Here is a 14,704-nt window from a genome sequence, read left to right as displayed (position 1 = left end):
CTTCTCCCGCGGTGCTTGGCGAAGCCCTGCAGGATTGCCATGCTCCTCCTTCACCACCACGCCGTCGTGCTGCTGCTGGATGGAGTCTTCCCCAACCTCTCCTTCTCCCCTTGATGGATCAAGGCGTGGGAGACGTCACCGGGTTGCACGTGTGTTGAACGCGGAGGCGCCGTTGTTCGGCGCTTAGATCGGAATCAACCGCGACCTGAATCACTGCGAGTACGACTCCTTCATCCGCGTTCTTGCAACGCTTCCGCTTAGCGATCTACAAGGGTATGTAGATGCACTCCCCTTCCCCTCGTTGCTAGATTACTCCATAGATTGATCTTGGTGATGCGTAGAAAATTTTAAATTTCTGCTACGATCCCCAACAGACTTCACAGGCGGTGCGAAAGGGAGGGAGGGAGATGACGAGAAGCTTCGAGAAAGTGGGGAGGGATCTGCTGCGGGAAGAGTGAGAGAAAAGATATTTCTTTTAATGGTTCCTAGGAGAACTAACCCAAATAAGCACCTCTTGAGTGGGTTAGATTTTTTGGGTGGTTAGATGCATCTAATCCAAACTAACCCTCCTGTTTGGATATTTTTGGTTAGTTGAGTCCAAACTAATCCAAACAAACTCTAACTCTTGAAACCAAACAGGGCCTAAAAAATACTCAATGGCAACTATGCATGTGCAATGGTTTGGACTTTGGACTGACCATCGAGCTTGGTGACCAACCAAGTCTTCCCCTTCGATTAGGTTGAAAGGTTTTGACGATTTCATGCTAAGATTGCGGGGTGGCTACAAAGTCCTTGGTTATGTGATAACATGTTCTTAATTGTAGAATAAGAGGTAGGTAATGCTCTTGATAGCTTGAGAAGTGTCGTTTCCATTGAATGGTCAATCCAGTTACTGGAACTTTGTTTTACTTTTTTTAGCAAACATCAAAATTATGGTCCTGGTTTAAAACAAGTCAAAAGTATCACCCCATCGGTCCCTTGTCGAACGAAGAGTGACTGGGTTGTGGCGGAGACGCGGGCTAGGTCATGCCCAATTGCCCGTCTCGATCTCGTCCATGTCCCCCACTTTGTTTATTATTATCTCTCCCTACACTGCGTTTTGGCACAGTAAAAAGTGACGACGTGGTTATCGCGAGGGATCGCCCCTTGCATGTAGCTTAATGGGTTTGATGGGCCAAAGATGCCTTTTTGTACAGACTGAAAAACTACTTCATTTGGTCATGAGCCGAAAGGCAATCTTCCTTTGCTTTGGACCTGAAACAAAAGGACTACACCTACAGTAAGCTAAAGCAAACGTGTGTCCCTGCCATGCCATCAGGACCGTATCAATGACGAGAAATTTCAATCAGACCAAACTTGAATTGTGCATCATGGAAAATAAATTTTGCCTTTCAATCTACATCGCCCGTCACACTCACAATCCTACGTCGTTCTTGGTGAGAAATTTTCTAATTACTCTCATCCATCTATTCATCTAGATGTTCCTAACCTTGTAAACATTGTGCCTTTCCCTATTTTTGTCATTGGTCGCGTGCACCATAATCTGTGTGATCCGTGGGCTTGGAATGGAGAGTGTTGGGGAACGTAGTAATTTCAAAAAAATTCCTACGCACACGCAAGATCATGGTGATGCATAGCAATGAGAGGGGAGAGTGTGATCTACGTACCCTCGTAGACCGACAACGGAAGCGTTATGACAACACGGTTGATGTAGTCGTACGTCTTCACGGCCCGACCGATCAAGCACCGAAACTACGACACATCCGAGTTCTAGCACACATTAAGCTCAATGACGATCCCCGGACTCCGATCCAGCAAAGTGTCGGGGAAGAGTTCCGTCAGCACGACGGCGTGGTGACGATCTTGATGTTCTACTGTTGCAGGGCTTCGCCTAAGCACCACTACAATATTATCGAGGACTATGGTGGAAGGGGCACCGCACACGGCTAAGAGAACGATCTTAGAGATCAACTTGTGTGTCTAGGGGTGCCCCCTGTCCCCATATATAAAGGAGCCAAGGGGGGGTGCGGCCGGCCCTAGGAGGAGGCGCGCAGGAGGAGTCCTACTCCTACCGGGAGTAGGACTTCCCTCCCTTTCCCTAGTTGGATTAGGACTTGAGGGAAGGAGGAGAGGGAAGAAAGGAAAGGGGGGGCGCCGCCCCCCTCCTTGTCCAATTCGGACTTGGGGGGGAGGGGCGTGCGGCAGCCCCTAGGCCTCCTCTCCTCTTCCTCCACTAGGCCCATTAAGGCCCATTAGGTTACCAGGGGGTTCCGGTAACCTCCTGGTACTCCGGTAAAATGCCGATTTCACCTGGAACACTTCCGATGTCCAAACATAGGCTTCCAATATATCAATCTTTATGTCTCAACCATTTCGAGACTCCTCGTCATGTCCATGATCACATCCGGGACTCCGAACTAACTTCAGTACATCAAAACTCATAAACTCATAATATAACTGTCATCGAAACCTTAAGCGTGCGGACCCTACGGGTTCGAGAACAATGTAGACATGACCGAGACACGTCTCCGGTCAATAACCAATAGCGGAACCTGGATGCTCATATTGGCTCCCACATATTCTACGAAGATCTTTATCGGTCAGACCGCATAACAACATATGTGGTTCCCTTTGTCATCGGTATGTTACTTGCCCGAGATTCGATCGTCGGTATTTCAATACCTAGTTCAATCTCGTTACCGGCAAGTCTCTTTACTCGTTTCGTAATACATCATCTCGCAACTAACACATTAGTTGGAATGCTTGCAAGGCCTATGTGATGTGCATTACCGAGAGGGCCCAGAGATACCTCTCCGACAATCGGAGTGACAAATCCTAATCTCGAAATACGCCAACCCAACATTTACCTTTGGAGACACCTGTAGAGCTCCTTTATAATCACCCAGTTACATTGTGATGTTTGGTAGCACACAAAGTGTTCCTCCGGCAAACGGGAGTTGCATAATCTCATAGTCATAGGAACATGTATAAGTCATGAAGAAAGCAATAGCAACATACTAAACGATCGGGTGCTAAGCTAATGGAATGGGTCATGTCAATCACATCATTCTCCTAATAATGTGATCCCGTTAATCAAATGCCAACACATGTCTATGGTTAGGAAACATAACCATCTTTGATTAACGAGCTAGTCAAGTAGAGGCATACTAGTGACGTTTAGTTTGTCTATGTATTCACACAAGTATTATGTTTCCGGATAATACAATTCTAGCATGAATAATAAACATTTATCATGATATAAGGAAATAAAATAATAACATTATTATTGCCTCTAGGGCATATTTCCTTCAGTCTCCCACTTGCACTAGAGTCAATAATCTAGATTACACAGTAATGATTCTAACACCCATAGAGCTTTGGTGCTGATCATGTTTTGCTCGTGGAAGAGGCTTAGTCAACGGGTCTGCAACATTCAGATCCGTATGTATATTGCAAATCTCTATGTCTCCCACCTGGACTAGATCCCGGATGGAATTGAAGCGTCTCTTGATGTGCTTGGTTCTCTTGTGAAATCTGGATTCCTTTGCCAAGGCAATTGCACCAGTATTGTCACAAAAGATTTTCATTGGACCCGATGCACTAGGTATGACACCTAGATCGGATATGAACTCCTTCATCCAGACTCCTTCGTTTGCTGCTTCCGGAGCAGCTATGTACTCCGCTTCACATGTAGATCCCGCCACAACGCTTTGTTTAGAACTGCACCAACTGACAGCTCCACCGTTTAATGTAAACATGTATCTAGTTTGCGATTTAGAATCGTCCGGATTAGTGTCAGAGCTTGCATCAACGTAACCATTTACGATGAGCTCTTTGTCACCTCCATATACGAGAAACATATCCTTAGTCCTTTTCAGGTATTTCAGGATGTTTTTGACCGTTGTCCAGTGATCCACTCCTGGATTACTTTGTTACCTCCCTGCTAGACTTATAGCAAGACACACATCAAGTCTGGTACACAGCATTGCATACATGATAGAGCCTATGGCTGAAGCATAGGGAACATCTTTCATTTTCTCTTTATCTTCTGCATTGGTCGGGATTGAGTCTTACTCAATTTCACACCTTGTAACACAGGCAAGAATCCTTTCTTTGCTTGATCCATTTTGAACTTCTTCAAAATTTTGTCAAGGTATGTGCTTTGTGAAAGTCCAATTAAGCGTCTTGATCTATCTCTATAGATCTTAATGCCCAATATGTAAGCAGCTTCACCGAGGTCTTTCATTGAAAAACTCTTATTCAAGTATCCCTTTATGCTATCCAGAAATTCTATATCATTTCCGATTAGTAATATGTCATCTACATATAATATCAGAAATGCTGCACAGCTCCCACTCACTTTCTTGTAAATACAGGCTTCTCCAAAAGTCTGTACAAAACCAAATGCTTTGATCACACTATCAAAGCGTTTATTCCAACTCCGAGAGGCTTGCACCAGTCCATAAATGGATCGCTGGAGCTTGCACACTTTGTTAGCTCCCTTTGGATCGACAAAACCTTCCGGTTGCATCATATACAACTCTTCTTCCAGAAATCCATTCAGGAATGCAGTTTTTACATCCATCTGCCAAATTTCATAATCATAAAATGCGGCAATTGCTAACATGATTCGGACAGACTTAAGCATCGCTACGGGTGAGAGGGTCTCATCGTATTCAATCCCTTGAACTTGTCAAAAATCTTTTGCGACAAGTCGAGCTTTGTAGACAGTAACATTACCGTCAGCGTCAGTCTTCTTCTTGAAGATCCATTTATTCTCAATTGCTTGCCGATATTTTGGCAAGTCAACCAAAGTCCATACTTTGTTCTCATACATGGATCCCATCTGAGATTTCATGGCTTCAAGCCATTTTGCGGAATCTGGGCTCACCATCGCTTCTCCATAGTTCGTAGGTTCATCATGATCTAGTGGCATGAATTCCAGAATAGGATTACCGTACCACTCTGGTGCGGATCTTACTCTGGTTGATCTATGAGGTTCAGTAGTATCTTGTTCTGAAGTTTCATAATCATCATCATTAGCTTCCTCACTAATTGGTGTACGTGTCACAAAAACCGGTTTCTGTGATGTACTACTTTCCAATAAGGGAGCAGGTACAGTTACCTCATCAAGTTCTACTTTCCTCCCACTCACTTCTTTCGAGAGAAACTCCTTCCCTAGAAAGTTTCCAAATTTAGCAACAAAAGTCTTGCCTTCGGATCTGTGATAGAAGGTGTATCCAATAGTTTCCTTTGGATATCCTATGAAGACACATTTCTCCGATTTGGGTTCGAGCTTATCAGGTTGAAGCTTTTTCACATAAGCATCACAGCCCCAAACTTTCAGAAACGACAACTTTGGTTTCTTGCCAAACCACAGTTCATAAGGCGTCGTCTCAACGGATTTCGATGGTGCCCTATTTAACGTGAATGCGGCCGTCTCTAAAGCATAACCCCAAAACGATAGCGGTAAATCAGTAAGAGACATCATAGATCGCACCATATCAAGTAAAGTACGATTACGACGTTCGGACACACCATTACGCTGTGGTGTTCCGGGTGGCGTGAGTTGTGAAACTATTCCGCATTATTTCAAATGTACACCAAACTTGTAACTCAAATATTCTCCTCCACGATCAAATCGTAGGAATTTTATTTTTTTTGTTACGATGATTTTCAACTTCACTCTGAAATTCTTTGAACTTTTCAAATGTTTCAGACTTATGTTTCATTAAGTAGATATACCCATATCTGCTTAAGTCATCCGTGAAGGTGAGAAAATAACGATATCCGCCACGAGCCTCAACATTCATCGGACCACATACATCTGTATGTATGATTTCCAACAAATCTGTTGCTCTCTCCATAGTATCGGAGAACGGTGTTTTTGTCATCTTACCCATAAGGCACGGTTCGCAAGTACCAAGTGATTCATAATCAAGTGGTTCCAAAAGTCCATCAGTATGGAGTTTCTTCATGCGCTTTACACCGATATGACCTAAACGGCAGTGCCACAAATAAGTTGCACTATCATTATCAACTCTGCATCTTTTGGCTTCAACATTATGAATGTGTGTGTCACTACTATCGAGATTTAATAAGAATAGACCATTCTTCATGGGTGCATGACCATAAAAGATTTTACTCATATAAATAGAACAACCATTATTCTCTGATTTAAATGAATAACCGTCTCGCATCAAACATGATCCAGATATAATGTTCATGCTCATCGCTGGCACCAAATAACAATTATTTAGGTCTAATACTAATCCTGAAGGTAGATGTAGAGGTAGCGTGCCGACCGCGATCACATCGACTTTGGAACCATTTCCCACGCGCATCGTCACCTCGTCCTTAGCCAATCTTCGCTTAATCCGTAGTCCCTGTTTCGAGTTGCAAATGTTAGCAACTGAACCAGTATCAAATACCCAGGTGCTACTGCGAGCATTAGTAAGGTACACATCAATAACATGTATATCGCATATACCTTTGTTCACCTTGCCATCCTTCTTATCCGCCAAATACTTGGGGCAGTTCCGCTTCCAGCGACCAGTCTGCTTGCAGTAGAAGCACTCAGTTTCAGGCTTAGGTCCAGATTTGGGTTTCTTCTCTTGAGCAGCAACTTGCTTGCTGTTCTTTTTGAAGTTCCCCTTCTTCTTCCCTTTGCCCTTTTTCTTGAAACTAGTGGTCTTGTTGACCATCAACACTTGATGCTCCTTCTTGATTTCTACCTCCGCAGCTTTCAGCATTGCGAAGAGCTCGGGAATAGTCTTATTCATCCCTGGCATATTATAGTTCATCACGAAGCTCTTGTAGCTAGGTGGAAGTGATTGGAGAATTCTGTCAATGACGCAATCATCTGGAAGATTAACTCCCAATTGAATCAAGTGATTATTATACTCAGACATTTTGAGTATATGCTCACTGACAGAACTGTTCTCCTCCATCTTGCAGCTATAGAACTTATTGGAGACTTCATATCTCTTAATCCGGGCATTTGCTTGAAATATTAACTTCAACTCCTGGAACATATCATATGCTCCATGAAGTTCAAAACGTCGTTGAAGTCCTGATTCTAAGCCGTAAAGCATGGCACACTGAACTATAGAGTAGTCATCAGCTTTGCTCTGCCAGACGTTCATAACATCTGGTGTTGGTCCAGCAGCAGGCCTGGCACCCAGCGGTGCTTCCAGGACGTAATTATTCTGTGCAGCAATGAGGATAATCCTCAAGTTATGGACCCAGTCCGTGTAATTGCTACCATCATCTTTCAACTTTGCTTTCTCAAGGAATGCATTAAAATTCAACGGAACAACAGCACGGGCCATCTATCTACAATCAAACATAAACAAGCAAGATACTATCAGGTACTAAGTTCATGATAAATTTAAGTTCAATTAATCATATTACTAAAGAACTCCCACTTAGATAGACATCCCTCTAATCCTCTAAGTGATCACGTGATCCAAATCAACCAAACCATGTCCGATCATCGCGTGAGATGGAGTAGTTTCATTGGTGAACATCACTATGTTGATCATATCTACTATATGATTCACGCTCGACCTTTCGGTCTCCGTGTTCCGAGGCCATATCTATATATGCTTGGCTCGTCAAGTATAACCTGAGTATTTCGTGTGTGCAACTGTTTTGCACCCGTTGTATTTGAACGTAGAGCCTATCACACCCGATCATCACGTGGTGTCTCAGCACGAAGAACTTTCACAATGGTGCATACTCAGGGAGAACACTTCTTGATAATTAGTGAGAGATCATCTTAAAATGCTACCGTCAATCAAAGCAAGATAAGATGTATAAAATATAAACATCACATGCAATCAATATAAGTGATATGATATGGTCATCATCATCTTGTGCTTGTGATCTCCATCTTCGAAGCACCGTCATGATCACCATCGTCATCGGCGCGACACCTTGATCATCATCGTAGCATCGTTGTCGTCTCGCCAATCTTATGCTTCCACGACTATCGCTACCACTTAGTGATAAAGTAAAGCATTACTGCACAATTGCATTGCATAATATAAAGCGACAACCATATGGCTCCTGCCAGTTGCTGATAACTTAGTTACAAAACATGATCATCTCATACAATAAAATTTAGCATCATGTCTTGACCATATCACATCACAACATGCCCTGCAAAAACAAGTTAGACGTCCTCTACTTTGTTGTTGCAAGTTTTACGTGGCTGCTACGGGCTTAGCAAGAACCGTTCTTACCTACGCATCAAAACCACAATGATAGTTTGTTAAATTGGTGTTGTTTTAACCTTCGTAAGGACCGGGCGTAGCCACACTTGGTTCAACTAAAGTTGGAGAAACTGACACCCGCTAGCCACCTTTGTGCAAAGCACGTCGGGAGAACCGGTCTCGCGTAAGCGCACGCGTAATGTCGGTCCGGGCCGCTTCGTCCAACAATACCTCCGAACCAAAGTATGACATGCTGGTAAGCAGTATGACTTATATCGCCCACAACTCACTTGTGTTCTACTCGTGCATATAACATCAACGCATAAAACCTAGGCTCGGATGCCACTATTGGGGAACGTAGTAATTTTAAAAAATTTCCTACGCACACGCAAGATCATGGTGATGCATAGCAACCAGAGGGGAGAGTGTGATCTACGTACCCTCGTAGACCGACAGCGGAAGCATTATGACAACGCGGTTGATGTAGTCGTACGTCTTCACGGCCCGACCGATCAAGCACCGAAACTACGGCACATCCGAGTTCTAGCACACGTTCAGCTCGATGACGATCCCCGGACTCTGATCCAGCAAAGTGTCGGGGAAGAGTTCCGTCGGCACGACGGCGTGGTGACGATCTTGATGTTCTACTGTCGCAGGGCTTCGCCTAAGCACCACTACAATATGATCGAGGACTATGGTGGAAGGGGGCACCACACACGGCTAAGAGAACAATCTTAGAGATCAACTTGTGTGTCTAGGGGTGCCCCCTGCCCCGTATATAAAGAAGCCAATGGGGGGTGCGGCCGGCCCTAGGAGGAGGCGCGCAGGAGGAGTCCTACTCCTACCAGGAGTAGGACTCCCCTCCCTTTCCCTAGTTGGATTAGGACTTGGGGGGAAGGAGGAGAGGGAAGAAAGGAAAGGCGGGGCGCCGCCCCCCCCCCCCTCCTTGTCCAATTCGGACTTGGGGGGGGGAGGGGCGCGCGGCAGCCCCTAGGCCTCCTCTCCTCTTCCTCCACTAGGCCCATTAAGGCCCATTAGGTTACCGGGGGGTTCCGGTACTCCAGTAAAATGCCGATTTCACCCGGAACACTTCTGATGTCCAAACATAGGCTTCCAATATATCAATCTTTATGTCTCGACCATTTAGAGACTCCTCGTCATGTCCGTGATCACATCCGGGACTCCGAACTAACTTCGGTACATCAAAACTCATAAACTCATAATATAACTGTCATTGAAACCTTAAGCGTGCGGGACCCTGCGGGTTTGAGAACAATGTAGACATGACCGAGACACGTCTCCAGTCAATAACCAATAGCGGAACCTAGATGCTCATATTGGCTCCCACATATTCTATGAAGATCTTTATCGGTCAGACCGCATAACAACATACGTGGTTCCCTTTGTCATCGGTATGTTACTTGCCCGAGATTCGATCGTCGGTATCTCAATACCTAGTTCAATCTCGTTACCGGCAAGTCTCTTTACTCGTTTCGTAATACATCATCTCGCAACTAACTCATTAGTTGCAATGCTTGCAAGGCTTATGTGATGTGCATTACCGAGAGGGCTCAGAGATACCTCTCCGACAATCGGAGTGACAAATCCTAATCTCGAAATACGCCAACCCAACATTTACCTTTGGAGACACTTGTAGAGCTCCTTTATAATCACCCAGTTATGTTGTGACGTTTGGTAGCACACAAAGTGTTCCTCCGGCAAACGGGAGTTGCATAATCTCATAGTCATAGGGACATGTATAAGTCATGAAGAAAGCAATAGCAACATACTAAATGATCGGATGCTAAGTAATGGAATGGGTCATGTCAATCACATCATTCTCCTAATAATGTGATCCCGTTAATCAAATGACAACACATGTCTATAGTTAGGAAACATAACCATCTTTGATTAACGAGCTAGTCAAGTAGAGGCATATTAGTGATGTTTAGTTTGTCTATGTATTCACACAAGTATTATGTTTCCGGATAATACAATTCTAGCATGAATAATAAACATTTATCATGATATAAGGAAATAAAATAATAACATTATTATTGCCTCTAGGGCATATTTCCTTCAAAGAGTGCCTCTTCAGCTTGTGTGCAAACAAAGAGTCACTATTCGGCCTATACGTGGATGAAAACAGCCTCTTCAGCCAGGTCGCGGATGAATAGTCACTCTTAGTTCAACACGGGAATGACGGTGTGATACTTTTAAAATTATTGAACCCACGATAATACATTAAAATATGTTGATCAGTAAAAATGACTAAAACACATGTCAATTATTAGGTACAAAGCTCCTTGTAAACATCTTGTGTACTCCAGATTTGTCTATTTAGATATATCTAATTATAAACACGGCTATAAATACATTTTTACACCGCAATATTTAGAATTATTTATTAAGATAGTAAACGACACATTCATATACATATATTATTGCAAGATTCATAAATTAATTCAAAAAGGCATGCAATTTTTCTTTTCTGATTTTATCACATTTAAGTGGAACTGATTTAAATATTTTAAAGCCATGTTATATTGAAAAATGTAAAGAAAAATGTAGTTTAATTTACCATAGTAATTAGCTATGACTGTAATTGAGAAAAGACTTTTAAACAAGTATGAAAGTTTGTTATAAATAGTGATGGTGCACGCGAGTTTGGCTGGCAGCATAAAAGAATCATTTCTTGTTATGTAATTCTATTCTATAAGAGTAAAGAGTGGGCGATCCTAAAGGACAGCTCGCTTTGAACTAAGGCCCTGTTTGTTTGGGCTTGGGCTTCAGCTTTTGCTGCTTCTAGCCCCCTAAAAGTTGAAGCCCAGCCAAACAGTTATTTCCTACGACCAGGCTTCCGAGAAGTGCATCTCCAAATTGCACTACGAGGTAAAAGCACGTCCAGAGTAGCTTCCTGTAGTTGCGCCGGCTTCTCACCCCTCCCCCAAAAGCCTGCCCCCCCCCCACTTCCCCGAAATTACATCAGAAATGCCACCGTCACCACCCCTTTAGATTTTTGTTCTCCCACACCGTAACCCCATTCCCCTCCCCGCTGATCTGGTAGCAAGATAGAGCACAGAGGAGGCGCTAGGGTTCACTCCGCTGCCGCCATCTCCGGTGACCCTGGCAGTCGGAGCTCGCGCCCCCTCAGCCGGATCTCTCCCGTTCCTCCTCCTCGCCTCCTCCCGATCTAGGAGCTCGCTCCGCTACCTACTCCAGGACCCAGCACCGCCGCCATCTGCAGCAGCGACGCGGGCGGGATCCGGCCTTCTCAACCCTCACCAGCCACGACGCGTACTGGATCCGACCACCCGTCCCACGAACTCGGTTGCTGCCTCAATCATGCCCCCTCGGTCTCCCTCCACTGCTACCTCGAGCAAGCTCAAGGTGAGCCATTTCTTCATGATTCCTATAAAAAAAGTTTTACTTGTTGCTATGAACAAATTATCATGTTGCTTGGTGTATGATTGGTATGAAAAAATTGTCATGTAGTAGATGTGATATGCTTGCTAGTGTTGTCATGGTACTTTCTTGATTTGTATCATACAAATTAATGATAAATATTGACACTAATTTTCTTGTTTATTTGTATAATAGTATTGGACATTAATTTGCTTGATGTATCATCTGAAAGTTGGACTTGGTTGTCGACAAACATCCAGATAAAAAATTTCTCCTAAGAGATGAGACTTGTTGTGTGATTTGTGAGGCATGTGTATAGGATATATAAATGTTTATATATGTTTTGTGCTTGTGAGATTTGTCAGGCATATGTGACCAAAAATTGTCACTTGTTGTCAATTTGAACAAAATGTGCTTGCTGGACGTGCATATGGATAACACGGTTGCTTGTTGATTGTTGGAAATGCTTGCTAGATATAATATATGTATGTTGGTCATGGTTACTTGTTGTCACGGGTTGTGCATGTATGTTCACATATATCTGGACTATTAGGTGAGAGTTTGATGATTGCTTGATGTCTAACTATGTAGATGTCAGTTCAGATGTGGGATCGAGAGCCCAGCGAAGTTTTTTCCAAGTGTGCAGCTGATCAAGTACAACATGGACATAGGCTAAACAATTACTTCAAATGGATGGTTGCTTTCAAGGTTGGTTGCTTTCAAATGCAGAAAACCAATTTACTAATGGCATGTTCTATTATGTATATAAAAAGTACTAAAGTTGTATTTTATGTGTAGATTCACATGGCAAGTCGAGCTTTCCGCAAAGGACCTCCCTCGGATGTAAAGGATCTTATGATCATGGTTGGGGAAACAAATGAGAAAGCAAGTAAAACCATCAAACCGCTGTTTCTTTTATGCAATGAAGTCAAATGAAGAGAGACTCGGTTTTTTATAAGAGTAGAGATTGTTTAACTATGTATTTCCTGGCTTAATTGTTGAATTATTTAAACTATGTATTTGCTTGTTTAATTGTTGAACTATGTGTTTGTGGCGAGAGAGTAGGATTGTATTTCACCACTACCATGTATTTTGCAATCGAAAAGACAGTTTGATGTAATATATAGTCGGTACTATATTGTTATGATGTGTTCAAAGGTATTGTCATATGTCAAAATTCATTGAAACACACTGTATGTACCACTGGCCATGGAAGAAATATTTAAATACCTACTAAATCTATCAAACTTTATTATCTATAATTATTTTGCAACAAAAACAATATTTTTGGGCTAAATTAGAAGCTAAACATATCATTTGAGATAATATACGGCATAATCAGATAAATCATGTCAAATCAGTGTTTAAATAACATCTTCATCATCCAAAGGCATTACAGACTTTCACCGCCAGCTACAGCCTCAGCAGCCGTCCTAAAAAAGTTACCAAACATGCTTTTTGGACTTCTCAGCTTCTACCAACTCCAGCCTACTTCTCAGCTTCTACCAGCTCCAGCTTCTACCAGCTCCAGCTGCTTCTCGTTCAGCCGCAGCCCAAACAAACAGGGCCTAATACCCCTATTTGACAATCAATTTACCTCCAAATTGACACCCGGTCCAGACCAACAGAGGCCCAAAACACAGCCTCGCGCCTCTCGCGTTCCTCTCCCCCTCGCGTTCGTCTCACCGTACCAGATGCCCGCGTGAGCCCTCGAGCTACGGTTCCCGCCTCCAACCGGCGACTCCAACCTAGCGCCGTCAGATCCGCTGGCGGCAGCCACCCTACTCCGCTCCATCGTCTCTGTGCCCGGTTACCTGTCTTCACCGCCCCCGCCTACCCGTCTCCTATTGGCCCGGCCCAATCTTGACAAAGCAGACAAACGATTTTGTGGACAGGTTCCCAGAATAAGACTCTGGAGAATTGAGAGGTGAAACGAACTGGCCTTGAGGCAGAGCTCTTTTAGGTGCTGAATAAAAAAAGCAAACTGATTTCCCTATGTACAGCAAAGAATTGGACTCGAAACCGGACTTGTCATGCTAACGGTCCGCTTGTTTGTTTTCATAAACTCTGCTCTTTGAGCTGCGTGTCGCGGGCGTACACAAGGCCTAACTAACTGAAAGTCGACACAGTTGCTAGCTGAACCTTAGTAGATACTCCTTCCTCAAGTCCGATACAACCATGAAAACTTGATCGTCCAGTACGACTGGCAAAAGTCAATGTAATATCCTATCAGCATGTGCTGTACAGTCTACATTACCGAACAGGTGCCCGGCTCTGGCCGCGAGCATGGGTACCCGCACGCCTCGACGGCGGCAACAGCAGGGCAGTGCTGCTGCTCGTAGAAGAAGTTGACCGGCGCCGGTTGCGATGGGTAGCAGTAGCCGTACGGGTAGGAGTACCCCGAGTGCGGGTAGTAGTGTTCGACCACGGCGGCCGTGGCCGCCGGCTTCTTCCCGTCCTCCTTCTTGACGTCGCCAACCTGCACCAGCTCCGCGTGGCCGACCTTCCGGCGCAGCGCGCTGGTGAGCTTGACCGAGTCGACGCCGTGGCCGACGACCACCACCTGGTCCTTGCCGTCCCCGGCCAGCGCCACCGAATCCACTCCCGGCGTGGCCGCCACCAGCGCCAGCGCCTTGGACCGGCACCTGCCGCTCGCCATCTGCACCGCGATCACGATCCTCTGCGTCATTGCCGGCTGCTGCGTCTGTATCTGTTCGTGTGTGGAGGTGGAGCTTGCAGTTGCACTGGGTGAGAAGCAGAGTGCCCTTCGATGCGAGGCTGCCATCCGTGTATATATAGCGAGAAAGCGGAGTAGCAGCTTCGTTGGAGGTTTCGATAGTGATGAAGACGCGGTGCAGCAAGAAGACTTGTCTTGTTTAGGACTTGGTGGGTCTTGGGGTTTTAGACTGACTGACTGCTTTGTCTCGTTGCCTCGGCCGGAAGCGCAAGGGAACGCGTTGTCAGTTTTGTCCTCCACACTCCTTGTACTCACACTAGACACTACAAACAAGTAAGTAGTCAGCGACGACTATGCATGTGCAGTAGGTTTGGACTTGATGACCAAGCAAGTCTTCCCCTTCAGC

At 44.6% G+C, this 14,704-nt stretch overlaps 1 protein-coding gene across 1 annotated transcript; it reads right to left on the bottom strand.

Annotated features, from left to right (window-relative positions):
* Positions 1-13,644: 13,644 nt before the first annotated feature.
* LOC123085180 (disease resistance protein Pik-1) lies at positions 13,645-14,374 on the bottom strand. The gene has a single exon (XM_044506822.1). It carries the CDS (start codon positions 14,308-14,310, stop codon positions 13,870-13,872), a length of 441 nt encoding a protein of 146 aa, XP_044362757.1. The 5' UTR covers positions 14,311-14,374; the 3' UTR covers positions 13,645-13,869.
* Between the last annotated feature and the right edge of the window lie 330 nt (positions 14,375-14,704).

Source organism: Triticum aestivum, chromosome 1A (genome assembly GCF_018294505.1).
Source record: "Triticum aestivum cultivar Chinese Spring chromosome 1A, IWGSC CS RefSeq v2.1, whole genome shotgun sequence".
Lineage (NCBI taxonomy): Eukaryota > Viridiplantae > Streptophyta > Magnoliopsida > Poales > Poaceae > Triticum > Triticum aestivum.
The sequence above is the reverse complement of the archived record's forward strand: the minus strand, read 5'-3'. Positions and strand labels throughout refer to the sequence as shown.